This window comes from Rhincodon typus, chromosome 27, assembly GCF_021869965.1.
Source record: "Rhincodon typus isolate 14 chromosome 27, sRhiTyp1.1, whole genome shotgun sequence".
NCBI classification, from domain to species: Eukaryota; Metazoa; Chordata; class Chondrichthyes; order Orectolobiformes; family Rhincodontidae; genus Rhincodon; species Rhincodon typus.
The window spans coordinates 4303702-4323671 of record NC_063358.1 but is presented as its reverse complement, the minus strand read 5'-3'; the positions used below and the strand labels follow the sequence as shown (position 1 = coordinate 4323671).

At 43.6% G+C, this 19970-nt stretch overlaps 1 protein-coding gene across 1 annotated transcript in view; it reads right to left on the bottom strand.

Annotated features, from left to right (window-relative positions):
- Nucleotides 1–19758, bottom strand: part of LOC109938487 (sestrin-2-like) — a 60656-nt gene extending 40898 nt beyond the window's left edge. The window contains exon 1 of the mRNA XM_048612914.1: nt 19092–19758. Within this exon, the coding sequence (XP_048468871.1) occupies nt 19092–19379 (288 nt within the window). The 5' untranslated portion in view covers nt 19380–19758. The remainder of the gene's footprint in view (nt 1–19091) is intronic.
- Nucleotides 19759–19970: the final 212 nt, after the last annotated feature.

Sequence of the window (19970 nt, the reverse complement as noted above, 5' to 3'; positions counted from 1 at the left end):
TGAACATTTCCCATCAACCACCAGCCTCTGTCTTCTTACAGCTAGCCAATTTCTGATCCAAACCGCTAAATCACCCTCAATCCCATGCCTCCGTATTTTCTGCAATAGCCTACCATGGGGAATCTTATCAAACGCTTTACTGAAATCCATATACACCACATCAACCGCTTTACCCTCATCCACCTGTTTGGTCACCTTCTCGAAGAACTCAATGAGGTTTGTGAGGCATGACCTACCCTTCACAAAACCATGTTGACTATCCCTAATCAAATTATTCGTTTCTAGATGATTATAAATCCTATCTCTTATAATCCTTTCCAACACTTTACCCACAACCGAAGTAAGGCTCACTGGTCTATAATTACCAGGGTTGTCTCTACTCCCCTTCTTGAACAAGGGGACAACATTTGCTAGTCTCCAGTCTTCTGGCACTATTCCTGAAGACGATGACGACATAAAGATCAAAGCCAAAGGCTCTGCAATCTCCTCTCTAGCTTCCCAGAGAATCCTAGGATAAATCCCATCCGGCCAAGAGGACTTATCTATTTTCACACCTTCCAGAATTGCTAACACCTCCTCCTTATGAACCTCAATCCCGTCTAGTCTAATAGACTGTATCTCAGTATTCTCCTCAACTACATTGTCTTTTTCCTGTGTGAATACTGACGAAAAATATTCATTTAGCACCTCTCCTATCTCTTCGGACTCCACGCACAACTTCCCACTACTGTCCTTGACCGGCCCCAATCTTACTCTAGTCATTCTTTTATTCCTGACATACCTATAGAAAGCTTTAGGGTTTTCCTTGATCCTACCTGCTAAAGACTTCTCATGTCCCCTCCTGGCTCTTCTTAGCTCTCTCTTTAGGTCCTTCCTGGCTAACTTGTAACTCTCAAGCGCCCTAACTGAGCCTTCACGCCTCGTCTCTACATAAGCCTCCTTCTTCCTCTTGACAAGAGATTCAACTTCTTTAGTAAACCATGGTTCCCTCGCTCGACCACTTCCTCCCTGCCTGACAGGTACATACTTCTCAAGGACACGCAGTAGCTGTTCCTTGAACAAGCTCCACATTTCAATTGTGCCCAGCCCCTGCAGTTTCCTTCTCCATCCTATGCATCTTAAATCTTGCCTCATCGCCTCATAATTGCCTTTCCCCCAGCTATAACTCTTGCCCTGCGGTATATACCGATCCCTTTCCATCGCTAAAGTAAACGTAACCGAATTGTGGTCACTATCACCAAAGTGCTCACCTACCTCCAAATCTAACACCTGGCCTGGTTCATTACCCAGTACCAAATCCAATGTGGCCTCGCCTCTTGTTGGCCTATCTACATACTGTGTCAGGAAACCCTCCTGCACACATTGGACAAAAACTGACCCATCTGAAGTACTCGAACTATAGCGTTTCCAGTCAATATTTGGAAAGTTAAAGTCCCCCATAACAACTACCCTGTTACTTTCACTCCTATCCAGAATCATCTTTGCAATCTTTTCCTCGACATCTCTGGAACTTTTCGGAGGCCTATAGAAAACTCCCAACAGGGTGACCTCTCCTTTCCTGGTTCTAACCTCAGCCCATACTACCTCAGTAGACCAGTTGTCATCAAACGTCCTTTCTGCCACCGTAATACTGTCCTTGACTAACAATGCCACACCTCCCCCTCTTTTACCACTTTCCCTGATCTTACTGAAACATCTAAACCCCGGAACCTGCAACAACCATTCCTGTCCCTGCTGTATCCATGTCTCCGAAATGGCCACAACATCGAAGTCCCAGGTACCAACCCATGCTGCAAATTCACCCACCTTATTCTGGATCCTCCTGGCATTGAAGTAGACACACTTCAAACCATCTTCCTGCCTGCCGGTACACTCCTACAACCTTGAAACCTTATTTATGACCTCACTACTCTCAACCTCCTGTACACTGGAGCTACAATTCAGGTTCCCATTAGAGAATTTTAAGCAACTCTTGGATAGGCACTTGGAGGATAATAAAATGTAGGGTATGCAGGGTAGATTGATCTTAGTAGGATAATAGGTCGGCACAACATCGCAGGCCGAAGGGCCTATACTGTGCTGTACTGTTCTACGTTCTATGTAAACATATCAGGCAGATCTTGTCGCAAACCATGAGGATGGAAGGAAGAATAAAGACAAGTTTGAATTTAGATGGTGCCTTTCACATCCTCTGGCTATCACAAAACAAACCAAATAACGAATTAGTTTAAAGTCACAGCAATACAGTTAGGTGGTTACACAATTAATTTACACAGATTAAGTTCCTGTGAACAGCAAAATAAGTCAAATTGGCGGCTCGTAAGGATTTTGCAGGATTGCTTAAGCCGAGACAGCACAGAACACTCCACTGTAGAATGTTTTCATCCTGAACAGGTAAATGGGGTTTCAGATTTAAACCCATCCAAAGGATTACACTTCCCACATGATACTTCCCTCAGTACCTTGCTGAAATGGCAGATGAGATTATGTCCTTCAAATTCCAGATTGATTCCACCAAGCCTGCACATCCCCGACCCTACAGACAATTTCACATGGCCAAACCACCTAACCCGAAAATCTTCGGACTGTGGGAGGAAACTGGAGCACCCGGCAGAAACCCACACAGACACAGGGAGAACGAGGGTGGCATCCAACGCGGGTCACTGGCACTGAGAGATAGCACTGAGCCACCACGCCACCCCATAAAGGCAAATTACAGATGAAATCTGAACCGCTCTGAAGACGACTCATACTGGTCTTGAAACGTCAATTCTAATTTTTATCTCCACAGTTTCTGCCAGACCTGCTCGGTTTCTGCAGCATTTCCTGGTCTGTAACCATCTCTGACATGCCTCGCCTGTCACTCAAGCTCTTCACGAGCAGCTGAGGGGTCAGAAATTTGCTGAGATCATTGAGCGAGAAGGTTTTGGCCTGTCTCAGCAACCATGTCATCAGGAAGTGGTCAGGAACAACCAGGTGTTTCTCTCTACAGATACAAACCCACTGAGCGATCCATCTCGGCCTATAGCGCATGTTCAAGCCCATCAAGAGAGGCAAATGCAGTTCTGAAACAATATACAACAAGCTCGGCAATAGTTTTAATTACTAACAGTTTACAACATTCTACAGTGTCATGTCCAGCTTTCGAATGAAGATTATTAACACATAAGCAATCAGGAGAGAAATTCAGGCAACAATAAATATATATAATCATAGAGTACAGAAGAGGCCATTCAGCCCAAAAAATGTATACTGCCAAAAATATGCTAGTCTCACTTTCTTGCTCTAGGCCCGTAGCCTTGAAGGTTATGACATTTCAGGTTCTCATCTAAGCACTTTTTAAAAGGTTGTGAAGTTTCCCACCTCATCTACCTTTCCAGGCAGTGCATTCCAGACCTCCACCACCCTCTGGGTGAACAATATTTTTTCTCAAATCCTGTCTAAACCTCCTGCCTTTCACTTTAAAATGATGCCTCCTTATTACTCACCTTTTCACCGAGGGGAACAGCTACTTTCTATTTACCCTGTCCATGCCCCTCAATCTTATACACCTCAAAATGCAAGAAATGAAAATTAAAAATGACATTGTTGTACGTAGCATGGGAAGAAGGTGCCAATTAGCTGGACCATGATGGATGAGGAGATGCAGAAGGAATTGTTAAACTCTCAATCTTAGCTGATTAATTTCAAACCAGGCAGGTAAACACTGTCAATCATTGCTACATTCCCCATGGCAATCTCCATTACCCCTTCTTCAATGGGAAAGGTGCAACAAATGGACACATTTCTTTTGCCTACAGAGAACACGATCCTGTGTGATATTACGCGCAGTTTCCAGCGTGCACAGATGAATCCCATTGCAAGCCCAACTGATGATCTTAAATTGGTTTCTGATGTAATTCTAGCAGAAGCTGGGTTATTCAGTAAAATGTTGCCCAATTGCAGAATAACATCTAATGTTGGATGGTATGCCAAAGTTTGCAAGCACAGGATGACAGTGCACAGATGGCATGTTGCCAATTGTCAAAAGGGTCATGTTGTTTGATGGTCCCTCTGTTGATAGGACCTACATATAAACCTCGCAATCTCATATCCCCTCTCCAAAAAAAAAGTTTGTCTCTCTCTTCCACAGCTATAATGTACTGCTGAAATAGTTTCTGTTGGCAGTCAAAATGCTGATTCCTTCACAGAAAGTCAGGGAAGACAGTGCCACAATAGCACAGCTTGTTAACTCAATCTAAAGATACTGTTCTGAGAATCATTCATGACTAATGCTTCAAAGTACAACTGTTTTGTGGGTGAGGGCAGCAAATCTTCTTGCTTCCTGTTCCTTCTTCCCAGCAAAATGACTTGGAGTCCAAGGGATTAGTCTTTGGGTTTGACTGTTCAGCTTGAAACCTGTACTCATTAGGAAAATAACCAGGCCAAAGTTACAGAACAGAAAAGGCTTTAAGTGAGCTCAGCATGAACGTCCAATATGGTAACATCAGCTCACTAGAAATGCATCAAACGCTTGTTTGTCCCCTCCACATTTTAATACATTTCTCCACAATATCCTGGTAACCACTTGCTACCCAAAACATGAACAAAAGCCTTTCATGAAACACTGTTGCATCTTTAGAGAGATACTACTAAACCAATCTGTACAGGACTCCTCACAATGTTCTAATTGAGATCAAAGGACACTGCAAGTTCAGATCTAGGTTCTCCTACCTTACTCAACTATGGCAAAAGTTGGAATAAACTATTTATTTCATGTATTGACCTCACAACAGCAGGTTAAAGATCGTCATGTTCCTTCAAGTGCTCCCTCCTACAAACACGCCACTCCTTTTTGGTGTTTGGAGAGGTTATCTTTGTCATACAGTGGGCTTTTATTTATAGTTACACAACGTAACAAATATTGACATTCTAGTCTTTCTCATTCTTCCTTTTAAAATTTTCTGTTTGGTGTAAATTAAATTGCTCAGCTATCTTTCAATATTTTAAGTTAAGACACTCACGCTAACAATATTGTTCTGTGTGAACTATACAGGGAGGATCAGGGTTTGATCCACATTCTGTTCTAATCTGGTCATCAAGATGTTCTTGTGGTGAGTCCATTACTTTGGGCAGACAATGAAGAATTAAAATCAGACTGAGTAACTGTTCCTCAGCAGCCACAGACTCCCACCAGACATCTTGCATGTCAATGTTAGTTGGCTGGACAGCTGCTTTGTGATGCAGAGTGATGCAAACAGCGTGGGTTCAAATCCTGCACCAATTGGGGTTACTATGAAGGACTCTCTTTGTCAAACTCTCCCCTCACCTGAGATGTGGTGACCCTCAGGTGAAGCCACCACCAGCTGCCCCTCTCTAAAGACAGCGCATTATGGACGTATAGGACAACAGCGACTTCCCTTTCCAACGGAACATGGTTCAATCTGATGCTGTTACGAGTCAAATAGTCCAATTAGTTCAAAACATGGAAAAAAGTGCCAGCCGAGTTATTAAATACCAGGGTGAGTTAGGAGGTTACGGTAATTTTACCGCTGGCTAACTAAATAAGTTACAAATAGTGTACTCCCTTGGAATGAGCAGAGTTTACAGAAAACAACAATCATTGTTTTGAGAACTCTGCTTCCCTTTCATTCCTATCTAGTATTCAGTTGAGTTCAAACAATCAGCTGCAGTGGCACACGGCCATGCCCTAGTTACACTCAACTGGAATGGACTGGTTCCAATCAGCTGTAACCTAACCTGTGCTCCTCAGTATTTGCAAATCAAATAAGACAGCGACAATTGGCACCAATAAAATAAGTCAGTCTCACGTTACTGACAAACATTCAAATTGCTTGATCAAACACAATGCACTTACTAAAGTTCTAATTATACAAAATTCAAAATTTCCAGCTCAATCCTCCTGTATTTTGTTTAATGAGCAGTAAATTAACTCAACAGTGTCATTATGTCATACAGCACAGAAACAGACCCTTCGGTACAATTCATCCATACTGACTAGATATACTAAACTGATCCAGTCCAGTAAGCCAGCATTTGGCCCATGTCCCTCTTAAACGCTTCCTATTCATATACCCATCCAGATGCCTCTTAAATGTTGTAATTGTACCAGCCTCCACCACCTCCTCTGGCAGCTCATTCCATACAAGCACTACCCTCTGCAAGAAAAAGTTGCCCCTCAGGTGCCTAGGAGAAAGACCTTAGCTATTCATCCTAGCTCAAATCCTCCAATTTGGCAACATCCTTGTAAATCTTTTCTGAACCTCTTCAAGTTTAACACCATCTTTCCTATAAGAGGGAGACCAGAACTGAACGCAGTATCCCACAGTGGCCTCATCAATGTGCTGTACAGCCGCAACCGGTCATCTGTAAAGTTTCACAGTGAGGAGGTCACTCCTTTTCAGCATGTGGATACTCTCATATTAAAAGCTGAAATGCCCAGAGTTCCAGAAGAATGAAAGACATTCCTCTACATATAAGCTTTCAGGAATTTTTCACATGGAAAGCAAAGCAGCCAATGGTATAGAGCAAGATCCCTCAAATAACAAGGTGATAAAAAAAACAGGTAAGATTTCAAAACATCTCCACAAATGTGAATTCAGGCTTTTTCCCCAGGTCAGGATGATCAAATATTCCAAACCAATCTTGTCAATAGACACTAGTCGTTATTTAATGTATTGCAAACAGTGTACATAGATTGAAAGGATTCTTCTCGCTCCTCACTTCCATGGTAAAAAAATTGCATTTAGAAAATTGTAGTTGAAGACGATGATGATTCAGGCACTTTACCTGAATGCTCGTAGCATTCGTAACAAGGTTGATGAGTTAACGGCACAAATCATCGCGAATGAATATGATTTGGTAGCCATTACGGAGACATGGTTACAGGATGGTCATGACTGGGAGTTAAATATCCAAGGGTACCAGACTATTCAGAAGGACAGATAGGAAGATAAGGGAGGTGGTGTAGCCCTGATATTCAAGGACGCCATCAGGGCAGTGCCGAGAGATGATATAGGTTCTATGGAGAATGAGGATGAATCCATTTGGGTGGAAATTAGAAATTCTAAGAGGAAAAAGTCACTGATAGGCGTAGTCTATAGGCCACCAAATAATAACGTCACATTGGGGCGGGCAATAAACAAAGAAATAACTAATGCCTGTAAAAATGGTACGGCAATTATCATGGGGGATTTTAACCTACATGTAGATTGGTCGAACCAGCTCGGTCAGGGTAGCCTTGAGGAGGAGTTCATTGAGTGTATCCGTGATAGTTTTCTTGAACAGTATGTAATGGAACCGACGCGGGAGCAAGCTATCCTAGATCTGATCCTGTGTAATGTGACAGGAATAATTAATGACCTCATAGTTAGGGATCCTCTTGGAAGGAGTGATCACAGTATGGTTGAATTTAGAATACAGATGGAGAGTGTGAAGATAAAATCCAATACCAGGGTCCTGTGCTTGAACAAGGGGAACTACAATAGAATGAGGGAGGACTTGGCTAAAGTAGACTGGAAACAAAGATTTTATGGTGGGACATTTGACGAGCAGTGGAGGACTTTCAAAGCGCTCAGCAAAGGTATATTCCAATGAAAAGGAAGGACTGTAAGAAAAGGGGTAATCTGCCATGGGTGTCTAAAGAAATAAGGGAGGCTATCAAATTGAAAGAGAAGGCATACAAAGTGGCCAAAAACAGCATGAAACTAGAAGATTGGGAAAACTTTAAAGGTCAACAGAAAGCCACAAAAAGAGCTATAAACAAAAGTAAGATAGAACATGAGAAAAAACTAGCACAGGATATAAAGACAGATAGCAAAAGTTTCTATAAATATATAAAACGAAAGAGTGGCTACAGTAAACGTTGGCCCTTTAGAGGATGAGAAGGGGAAGTTAGTTATGGGATATGATGAAATGGCCGAGGCATTGAACAGGTATTTTGTATCGGTCTTCACAGTGGAGGACACTAATAACATGCCAGTAATTGACAAAGAGACGAAGGTAGGTGAGGACCTGGAAACAATCATTATTACGGAAGAGGTAGTGTTGGGCAAGCTAATGGAGCTAAGGATTGATAAGTCTCCTGGCCCTGATGGAATGCATCCCAGGGTACTAAAAGAGATGGCGGGAGAAATAGCAGGTGCGCTGGCGGTAATTTTCCAAAATTCGCTGGACTCTGGGGCAGTCCCAGCAGATTGGAAAACAGCAAATGTGACGCCACTGTTTAAAAAGGGAAGTAGACAAAAGATGGGGAATTATAGACCGGTTAGCTTAACCTCTGTAGTGGGGAAGATGCTTGAGTCTATTATCAAGGAAGAAATAGCAAGGCATCTTGATAGAAATTGTCCCGTTGGGCAGACGCAGCATGGGTTCATGAAGGGCAGGTCATGCTTGACAAATCTTTTGGAATTCTATGAAGACATTATGAGCAAGGTGGACAATGGGGACCCAGTGGATGTGGTGTACCTAGATTTCCAAAAGGCCTTCGACAAGGTGCCACACAAGAGGCTACTGCATAAGATAAGGATGCATGGCATTAAGGGTAAAGTATTAGCATGGATAGAGGATTGGTTGACTAACAGGAAGCAAAGAGTGGGGATAAATGAGTGCTATTCCAGCTGGCAGTCAGTGACTAGTGGTGTGCCTCAGGGATCGGTGTTGGGACCGCAATTATTTACAATTTATATAGATGATTTGGAGTTGGGGACCACATGTAGGGTGTCAAAGTTTGCAGATGACACTAAGATGAGTGGCAGAGCAAAGTGTGCAGAGGACTGTGAAACTTTGCAGAGGAACATAGATACATTGAGTGAGTGGGCCAAGGTCTGGCAGATGGATTACAATGTAAAGTCATACATTTTGGTAGGAGTAATAGTAAAAAGGGTTATTACTTGAATGGTAAAAAGTTGCAGCATGCTGCTATGCAGAGGGACCTGGGTGTCCTTGTGCATGAATCACAGAAGGTAGGTCTGCAGGTACAACAAGTCATTAGGAAGGCAAATGGAATTTTGTCCTTCATTGCTAAAGGGATTGAAATTAAAAGCAGAGAGGTTATGTTGCAGCTGTACAAGGTGCTGGTGAGGCCGCACCTGGAGTACTGTGTGCAGTTTTGGCCTCCTTACTTGAGGAAAAATGTATTGGCACTGGAGGGGGTGCAAAGGAGGTTCACTAGGTTGATTCCGGAGTTGAGGGGGTTGGCTTATGAGTAGAGACTGAGTAGATTGGGATTATATTCATTGGAATTCAGAAGATTGAGGGGGGATCTTATAGAAACCTATAAAATTATGAAGGGAATAGATAAGATAGAAGTAGAGAGGATGTTTCCACTGGCAGGTGAAGCTACGACCAGAGGGCATAGCCTCAAGATTAGAGGGAGCAGATTTAGGAATTTCTTCACCCAGAGGGTTGTTAATCTATGGAATTCCTTGCCCAGTGAAGTAGTTGACGCTACTTCAGTAAACATTTTTAAAGAAAAGGTAGTTTTTTTTAACAATAAAGGAATTAAGGGTTATGGTGAGAACGTGGGTAAGTGGATCTGAGTCCACAAAAAGATCAGCCATGATCTTAATGAATGGCAGAGCAGGCTCGAAGGGCCAGATGGCCTATTCCTGCTCCTAGTTCTTATATGATTCCACTTATCAGTTTAGCTAATTAATAGAACACTCATTCCAGTCAGAGCTGAAAGGCCTTTGCTTTGGACCCCACTCACTACAAAAATGAGCTCATTGTGGACCAGAATTTACCATAAAACGTGAAGAAGGTAACACCATTATTAAAATGAAAAGCAGACAGCAACCTTCCAGCAACCACAGGTGTGCAGTTAAACTACAAAATCAGGAATTTGCTGTCCAGGATACCTGCTGAATCAACAGATGTTTGAGAATATTATTCTGCTAAAAGACTCACCATTGAAATACATGGAACAAAGCTCAAATACAAATGTCAAAATTCTGAGACTCCCTTCCTAGGAGCAGTGCAAGTGTACCTAACCCACCTGGACTGCGACAGTTCATGAAGATGGCTCACAAGTAGGGATAGGCAACAAGTGATGCCCACATCAAATGAACGAATACATTTTTTAAAAATTGCATTACTGGCCTCATCCCATATACAGTGAATTAGTGAAAACTTTGTATCGTTAAAAACTGACATCTTGTCATTTTTAAACAGCACATCTTTTAATTTCTGTTAAACAAACTCTGTTGCTCAAAACCAAGGCCTACAAGTGTAAAGTCTCATTCCTTCAGACTTGAGTTATTGTTGGAGATAAATAGAAAATATAATTATTTTTGAACTTTCAATTTCTGTGCATGATTTGGAATTGTTCAATTCCTTGTTTGGATGCTGGGTGTTCTGCTCGCAGGTTCCAGATCCCCGCAAAAGGGCACTTCACTTTCTGGATAGAAAGCAGATGACAGTTTCCTTGCAAAAAGCTCAAAGTGCCCAAGAAACTGCAGTAACTAGTTGCTGCCATGTGTTTACCGCTGGTTATATGATCCAGCCCATCGCCTGCAGTTTATCAGCTAGGTTAGTCTGCAGAGTCACCAACAGATCACCTCCTCACTCCAAAGACAAGTCTCAACACATTCGAATTTTCTACTGACTTATACTTTGTTCCATTTTGCCTGTAAATAAAAAAAAGAAATCAATTCACCAATGGCTTCAGAAAGCTTAACACGTGGATTGGTCTGGAACCATCCTGGATAGGATATCGTTTCCACGCATAAGATAATAATTTTGATGAAGTCCACCCATGCGATCTACGCAGCTTAACAGTCATCTCAAAGTGCCTGGATAAGAAGGATGTAGGAGGAGAAGCAGGCCATTCAGCCTATCAAATCTATTCCACCATTCATTGAGATCACAGCTGATCTGATAATCCTCAACTCCACTTTCCTGTCTTTTCCCCATAACTTCAATTCCCTTACTGTTTAGAAATCTGTATCTCAGCCTTGAATAGACTTCATGACCCAGCCTCTACAGCCCTTTGCAGTAAAGAATTCCACAGCTTCACTACCCTCAGAAGAAATTCTCTCTCATCTGTTTTTCATGTGCAGCCCGCAATTCTGAGATGATTCCCTCTGGTCCTAGACTCTCCCACAAGGGGAAACAACCTCTCCATATCTACCCTGACAAGTCCCCAAGATTCTCATATGTTTCCTCTCATTCTTCTATATTTCGATGAGTACAGGCCGACTGACCCAACCTCTCCACATAAGACAGTCCTCCCATACTCGGGACCAGACAAGTGAACCCTTCACTGGACTCCCTCCAATGCCAGTATATCTTTCCTTTTAAAGGGGCCCCAAACTGTTTACAGTATTGCAGCCCCAGTTTGATGGCCAAAACAGCCAGAATCCCTACTCCAAGCTACTTGTGGAAAGTGGTTAGGTGGGGATATCTGGCAGAGTCAAGGCAATGCAATTCCTTCCACTACAGCAATCAAAGATTGAGTGCTCATCTTAGGAAGTGGAAGATGCCTAAGAAATCGAACCCCTGCAGGAGCTGCAGATGGACTCACAATGGATCATCCATGAGGCCGAGAACATTTGTGGATAGCACGTTTAGCGAGCTGCTCACACAGTAAGGGCGACACAGACAGAGGGTTGGGTGATCACCAGGAAGATGAGTGAGTGTAGGCAGACAGTGCAGGAGCCCTCTGTGGCCATTCCCCTCTCAAACAGGCAAACCGCATTGGATACCGTTAGGGGGCACGGCCTCTCAGGAGAAAGCAGCAGCAGCGAAATCAATGGTACCGCGACTAGTACTGTTGTATAACAGGGAGCGATGATGTGGAGTTGCCGGTGTTGGACTGGGGTGGACAAGGTCAGGAGTCACACGACACCAGGTTATAGTCCAACGGGTTTATTTGAAATCACAAGCTTTCAGAGCGCTGCTCCTTCATCAGGTGAAGTGACAAAGGGACAGCGCTTCACAAGCTTGTGATTTCAAATAAACCTGTTGGACAGTAACCTGGTGTCGTGTGATTTCTGACTGTGTAACACGGAGGGTCGAGGGTAGCAATAGGGGACTGTATAATCAGGGGCACAGACGGGCATTTCTGTGGCTGCAAGTGAGAGTCCTGGATGATATGTTGCCTCCAGAGTCAAGGATGTGTTGGAGCAGGTACTGGACATTCTGAAGGGAGAGGGTGAGTAGCTATCAGTTATAGTCCATATTCATACCAACAACACAGACAGACAGAGATAGGAGGTCCTACAAAGGGGGTAATGTGGGAAGTTGAAAAGCAGGACCTCTGGGATTGCAATCTTGGGATTACGTCCTGTACCACATTCCAGTGAGGCTAGGACGAGGAAGATAACACAGGGTAAATACATGGCTAAACAGCTAGTTAGGAGACAGGCCTTCAGGTATGTGGATCATTGGGATGTCAGCAGGGGCAGGTGGGACCTGTACAAGGATAATATGGTGGATAATTTTAAATTCCCCTACATTGACTGGGAATCGCTTAGTTCCAGGGGTCAGATGGAGGTAAAATTGTTCAGTGTGCCCAGGATGATGTTTTGAAATGATATGTAAATAGTCTAACTAGGGAAGGAGCCATACTAGATAAAAACTGAAAGAACCGCGGATGCTGTAAATTAGGAACAAAAACAGCAGTTGCTGGACCATACTAGACCTGGTATTTGGGAATAAGCCCAGCCAGCTGATTGAAGTTTCAGAGGGAGCGCATTTCAGGAACAAAAAGAGAAATTGTGGGAAAATCTCAGCAGGTCTGGCAACATCTGTGGAGAAAAATCAGAGTTAACATTCCAGTTAACAGTGACTCTCCTTCAGAACTAATGTAGCTTGGAAAAAGTTTTTTATAGCAGAAGATAGGTGGGGGAGGAAGTAAGGAGTTAACGATAGGTGAGTACAGAGCCTAAAGAGAGAGAAGAGAACAGTTGGACAGAGGAGTGGATAACAATCTCCCTAGGAGGGTGAATAGCTATTAATGGGGACTGTTGGTGGTCAATATTGGGATATGTATAATAGCAGACCATGTGATAACAAGGTTTGGTGTGTGCGGGTTGGGGCAAGGACATGGAAGAGCTCAAGCCATAAAGTTGTTAAACTTGCTATTGAATCCAGTAAGAGGAGACTGTAGGTGGCCTGATTAGTAAGTTTACGGATGACACAAAAATTGGGGGAGCTGTGGAGAGTGAGGAGGATTGTCAGAGGATACAGCAGGATACAGATATGCTGGAGACTCGGGCAGTGAAATGGCAGATGGAACTTAATCCAGACAAAAGCAAGATAATGCACTTTGGAAGATCTAATGCAGGAGGGAAGTATACAGTAAATGACAGAACACTTAATAGCATTAATGTACAGAGGGATCTGGGCGTAAAGTTCCACAGTTCCCTGAAAGTGGCAACACAAGTGAATAAGATGGTCAAGGCAGCTTATGACATGTTTGCCTTCATCAATTGGGGCATAGAGTATAAGCAATTGGCAAGCCGTGTTGCTGTTGCACAGAGATTTGGTTTTGGAATATTGTGTATGGTTTTGGTCACCGTACTTCCTGAAGGATGTGGAGGCTTTGGAGGAGGTATGGAAACGGTTTACCAGGATGTTGCCCGATTTGGAGGGTATTAGCTTTGAGGAAAGATTGGACAAAGTTGGTTTGTTTTCACCTGAACATCGGAGGATGTCAGGGGGAATCTTAAAAGAAGTTTGCAAAATTATGAGAGGCATGGATAGAATGGAGATTTGGAGTCCTTTTCCCAGGGAAGAAATGTCAATCAATAGGGGACATAGGTTCAAGGTAAAAGGGGGAAAGTTTAAAGGAGATGGGAGAGGCAAGTTTTTAGTTAAAACACAGAAGGTGATAAGTGCCTGAAATGTGCTCCCCGAGGAGGTGGATACAACAGCAACATTTCAGAAGCATCTTGACAGATACATGAATAACAGGGAATTTTTAATTTAGAAAGGCATTATGTATCAACGCAGTCTTGGTGGGCCAAAGGGCCTGTTCCTGCGCTGTACTGTTCTTTGCTCTAACCACTGCCATTGGCTGAGCTTCAATCTCCACACATTGAATTTCCTACAAAAGTGGCTACACTTCAAAAGTACTTCATTGGCTAGCATATACTTCAGGATGTCCCAAGTCACAAAAGGCATGACAGCGATACCAAGCCAGACACATGTGAACAAGAACCTAGGCTAATTTGTCATCTTCCAAGCCAAGGCTTTACTTTACTCAAATCAGGATAAAATACACAATATGTATTTAGATGCCCTGTGAATGGAAACAGCGCTATCTGAAAGCCCTGCACAGATTAATCGAGCGCTTTAACTAAACTTACTCTTGCAATGTCGAAAAGCATGCCAGTCAATTTGCATATAGCAAGGTTCTGTCAAGAAAAACGTGGTTCATGCCTGATAGCCTGTCATGAATGGATGTTTCCCAGCAGAGGAAATACAAACATCCTTCTTCGAATGGTGCCTCAGGTTCTTCCAGTTCCATCGGAGGGAGTAAGCAAGTCCTTGCGTTAACATCTTGTTCCACCTTAACCGATGGCATCTCAGATACAGCAGTATTGAAACATCAGCCTGGCTAATGCGCTAAATTCTAGAGTGGGGTTTCAACTCATGGCCTTCTGAGTCAAGGCAGATAACTTGAATAACTAACTATAACCCAGGTCCAGCCAGACTGGATAATTCCCTTTTTTCTGCTATGCCTGGCCCAATGGTATTATAGCTAGACTTTTAATCTACAGACCCAGGTAATGCTCTGGGAATTGGGTCCAAGTCCCACCATGGCAGGTGGTGGAATTTTAATTCAATAAAAATCTGGAATTAAGAGTCTAATAATGACCATATTTTCGTTGTCAGGAAAACCCCATCTGGTTTACTAATGTCCTTTTAGGGAAGAAAACAGCCATCCTTACTTGATCTGACTCCAGAACCACAGAAATGAGTTTGACGCTTAACTGCCCTCTGGGAAATTAGGGATCGGTAATAAATGCTAGTCTAGCCAGGGTCACCTGCATCACATGAATAAAATTTAAAAAGGCGGATGATAAAACAACAGTTATCAGTCATTGGCCCAGATCTCCTTCAATGACTACAGGTATGAACTGGCAAATAATTTAGAAGCAGTTCTCTTCTTTAAGCAGTAATGATCAATCACATAAAAAAAAAATTGCTGCAGATGCTGGAAATCTGAAATAAAAACAGACAAATCTGGGGAAAATGCAACAGGTCTGGCAGTCTCTGTGGAGAGAGATACAGAGCTAATGTTTCAAGTCTAAAGAAGCCAGACCTGCTGGATTTCTCCAGCATATTCTGTTCTTATTAATGACCACTCACTGTCAAATGTAAAACTAACTCCAGTTCCGATCAAACCACCAGGATTCAGTGTTTCAAAATTCTAAACAATCCCTCTATAGCATTTACAAATTCAAATAAAAAAAACTGTTATCTTTAAATTCCTGTAAGATAGTCTACTGTGGGAAGGGAGTTAAATTGACATTAAAAACCCAAGCAACCTAATGTCCACTTTCCTACTCCTACTTCCTGTACAACCTGGAGCTATTCATTCAATAAGTTGACATCTGCATGCCCACAGATAAAGAGGACTACTATCATCATCATTTCACTAGCATTCAATCCCAATTAGGACATCCATTACGATCAGCCCCAAATCCATCTGGGCTATGATGGTGGATGGGAGTAGTGGAGGTAATAGGATAAAATTTTAGTTCATGATTTTGATTTGACTGAAGATAAGACTGAGTGAACTGAGCCGTATTTTATTGCTGTTTACTCTGTCAGTATTTAATCACACCTACATAGGTGGTTAGTTAGCGCAGTTGGCTGAATTGCTGGTTTGCAATGTAGAATGACACCATCAGTGTGGGTTCAAGTCCTGTGCCAGCAATCTCCTTCTTAACCTCTAACCCTCACCTGAGGTGTAGTGACCCTCAGGTTAAACCACCACCAGTCATCTCTATCTGATGAGAGAGCAGCCCTACATCCTGACTTTACTTTGTACACCCACAGAAAAGGTTACACTGCCTTATCACTGTGTGAACATCGTTTCCCCAGAACCAGCAGGTGAGCAAGGGAGATAAACAGAGGGCGGCAGTTTGATGGTAGAAACACATTCTAGGGAAGAAATAGCAGAATACCATTGTATGGCAGTGATTAGCATTTCAACAGTCCTTGCCCATTACCCTCCAGTCGATGGAATGAAGGTAAGTTTCCAACTGACATCAAAATTGGTGGTGTAGTGGACAGTGAAGGTGGTTATCTCAGGGAACAACAGGACCTTGATCACATGGGCCGAGGAGTTTAATTTAGATTAAATGTGAGGTGTTGCATTTGGTAAGGCACACCAGAGCTTATATAGTTAATGGTAGGGCCCTGGGGAATGAAGCGAACAAAGAGGCCTAGGGGTGGAAGTGCATAGTTCCTTGAAAGTGGAGTCGCAGGTAGACAGGGCAGTGAAGAAGGTGTTTGGCACACTCGCCTTCATCTATCAGAACACCAAGTTCAGGAGTTGGGATGACATGTTGTGGTTGTACAGGATATTGGTTACATCACTTCTAGAATACTGCAATCAATTCTGGTCTCCCTGCTATAGGAAATATGTTGTTAAACTTGAAGGGGTTCAGAAAAGATTTACAAGGATGTTGGCACCATTAGAATGTTTGAGCTGTAGGGAGAGGCTGAATAGGCTGGGGCTATTTTCCCTGGAACATTGGGGGCTGAGGGGTGACCTTATAGAAGTTTATAAAATCATAGGGCAAATAGCCAAGATTCTTTTCCCAAGGTAAGGAAGTCCAAAATTAGAAGGCATAGGTTCAAGGTGAGAGGGGAAAGCTTTAAAAGGGACCTGAGGGGCAACCTTTTCACACAGAGGATTGTGTGTGTATGGACTGAGCTGCCAGAGGAAGTGGTGGAGGCTGGTACAATTACAACATTAAAAAGGCATCTGGATGGGTATATGAATAGGAAGGTTTTAGCGAAATATGGGCCAAATGCTGGCAAGTGGGACTAGATCAGTTTAGAGTATCTGGTTGGCATGGACTGAATGGTCTGTTTCCATGCTGTACAACTCTATGACTCTATAAAGTCCACTGCTGCAAAATCCATTCACAGGGAGAATATTGCGTTATTAAACACATTATTCTATTAAAGGCCAGAATAGATTGTACCAGACAGATCTATAAATATCTGATCCAAATAAAATGCTAATTCTAGCAAGTTATATGTGGAAATTCAATAGTGTTGGTTACAAAAAGGTTGGTCTTTGCACATCTTTATCAGAATGTTCTAGAACACCTGAATTCACCAAGGGGTAGGCCTTTTATATGTCTGAGGCGAGTAGTTCCACCCCATAGGCATTAGTATTCTGTATCGATAATTGTGTGCCGAATTTGATAACATAACAGGAAGACTGCACAGTGCTTGTTGCCAGCTGTTATTACCTCATCTGTCCACAAAAGTAGCTACCAAGGGACCTCTACCCTGCCAAAACCTTGAGGGTGGCTTTTTAAATTACAAGCTTACAACACACTCCTTGTCAGCCTCTTATGTCTTACCCTCTGTCAGCCTGAAGCCACATAAAGCCAGATTCTTTCGCACCAAGTCCCAGTCACCCATCAACCCTGTGCACTGACACCCAGTCAAGCAAAGTGTTGATTTTAAAATTCTCACTCATCTCAAACTCCACCTCGGCAGTGTCCCTCCAGCCAACAATCCTCACGATATTGCAATTCCCCATGTCAAAGAGTCATAGAGGTTCTACAGCACAGATAAAAGGGGCTTTGTCCCATCAGCTCTGCACCAACATCCCCGACTTTCATTGTTCTGTCACCTGGCGGCCGTGCCTTCAGCTGCCAAGTCCCAAAATTCTGGAATTCCCTTCTCAAGCTCTCTGTCTCCTCCTTTGAAACTCTACTAGTTCCATCAGGTTTTTGGCTATCTGCCCTAATAACTTTCCTGTCGTGGTATGTAATTTTGATTTCTAGTGCTCTTAAAATGGCCTCAGGTTGCATCACTACACTAAAAGCATTAAGTTGTTGTCCTGATTTAAGTCAAGAGGCCTCTTGTCAAAACTCAAGGAAATGCAATTGATAAGGTTTTTCCTTTAATAGGATAAATAGCTCCAAGGATACCCAAAATCACAAACCTGCGATGCACGTACACTGTATTTCTGGAACACTTTCAGTGCCACAGTTGTAATTAGTTTCAAGTTCCACTTGCCTTTTTTGTAAACTTGTTTTAATTATCACAGGGATCAAGCTCACTATCCTAGCATGACTGAATTGAACCATGACCGAAAAGCGAGGAGAAACAGGCCAGTAAAAACAAGAGCTGGCAGATTTTTGAAAATCCAGCCTCCGTACTGCCTTCATTATAGGAAGAGGATCGTCGCCATTTGATCAGGCACATTGGATACAAGGTCAAACTCAAAAGTCATGTAACAATCAGTTTCCCTCCACCCTGCCCCCGTCCCCTCAGTCATACGTAAATATGGTAAAACTCTCCGTCCAACAATTTAACAGAGAAATCGCCCTGATAAACTCCCAACACTCAGCAGCAAACATCTGGAAAAAGACGAAAGCAAAAGGCACTTTGCGATCGACTTTGTAAACAGAGGTGGGCGTGACCCCACTAATGTGGAAATCTAGACGTCCCTTTAAACAGCAGATTGCAGCAGCAAAATGAATCGGTCTCACATTCAGGCGACTCAGAGACGACTATATGTATATAGACAGCGGGATGAGGAGAGAGGGATGGAGAGAAGGAGGGAGAGATGGAGAGAGAGAAAGATGGAGAGAGAGAGAGATGGAGAGAGAGAGAGAGAGATGGAGAGAAAGATGGAGAAGGAGAGAGGGAGAAGGAGAGAGGGAGAAGGAGAGAGGGAGAGATGGAGAAAGAAAGAGAGAGATGGAAAGATGGAGAAAGAGAGAGAGAGATGGAGAGAAAGATGGAGAGAGGGAGAGAGAGAGACAGAGAGATGGGGGCGGGGGGGGTGCAGAGTTAAAGAGAGAGGCAGATAAGGCGGTGTAGGCGAGAGGTATTGGAGGTGCAGTGGAGCCGCTCTGTAGGAAAGGGCTGCCTGGAGCTGTACTCACCAGCACGGTCTGCAGGATGTGTTCGCTCCTCTCCTGCACATCGAGGAAGGGGCAGCTCCGGGAGAGCCGGAGCAGGAGCAGAAGCAGTTGCTGGAGCTGGCTCCTCGCCGCTTTCCTTAGCTGTTGCTGGTCAAGGCAGGCGTGCACGGTGTGGGCCGCTCGCTCCATCGCCGCCACCCGGCTGTCCTCTTCCCGGCTGCGGACTAACTCGCTCCATTTGCGGAGGTCTCCGGGAGGCCCCGGCTCCAAGGCGGCAGCGGCAGCGGGATCGCCTCTGTCCAGGGACATCGCAGTGACAGGAGCCGCTGAGGCTGCAGGGCAAGCTGCTCATTCACACTCGGTCATTGATCGGGGAAACTCTGCAACAAACTTCAGAAAAGTTTCAAAAACTTTCTTCTCCCCGTTCCACAGGCACTTTCTCCAAATTCACTGATTCCAACAAATATAACACACGCTTGGTGAATTGTCGCACTCTTGAAATAACTCGACTGCTTCAAAATCGAAACGTTATATTTTTTAAAAAAAATAGAAATATAACTTTCACCAAAATTGTATCCTGCAGCTGACGCAACTTCTACAACAGGCTACAGCGAGGGCGGTCTACGCATGCCCGGGCGGCATGACGGCCTCTGGGAGCTGTAGTTCAGACCGTGCACCCGCCCGTACGCGTTGCGGCCGTGAGGACTACAACTCCCGGCGGACACCGCGCCGGCCCACCTGGAAGACACGCCCTCCAGAGCTGGTGGGAGTGAAGGTGCTAAGATCAGTCTTCGCTCCTGAGCAGGTTATATGTCTCCACGTATACACACTGTCCTAGAAATAAAGACGTATAGAAATGAAACGAGCTTCGAGGAAACATACAGGTGCAAAAGGCAAATG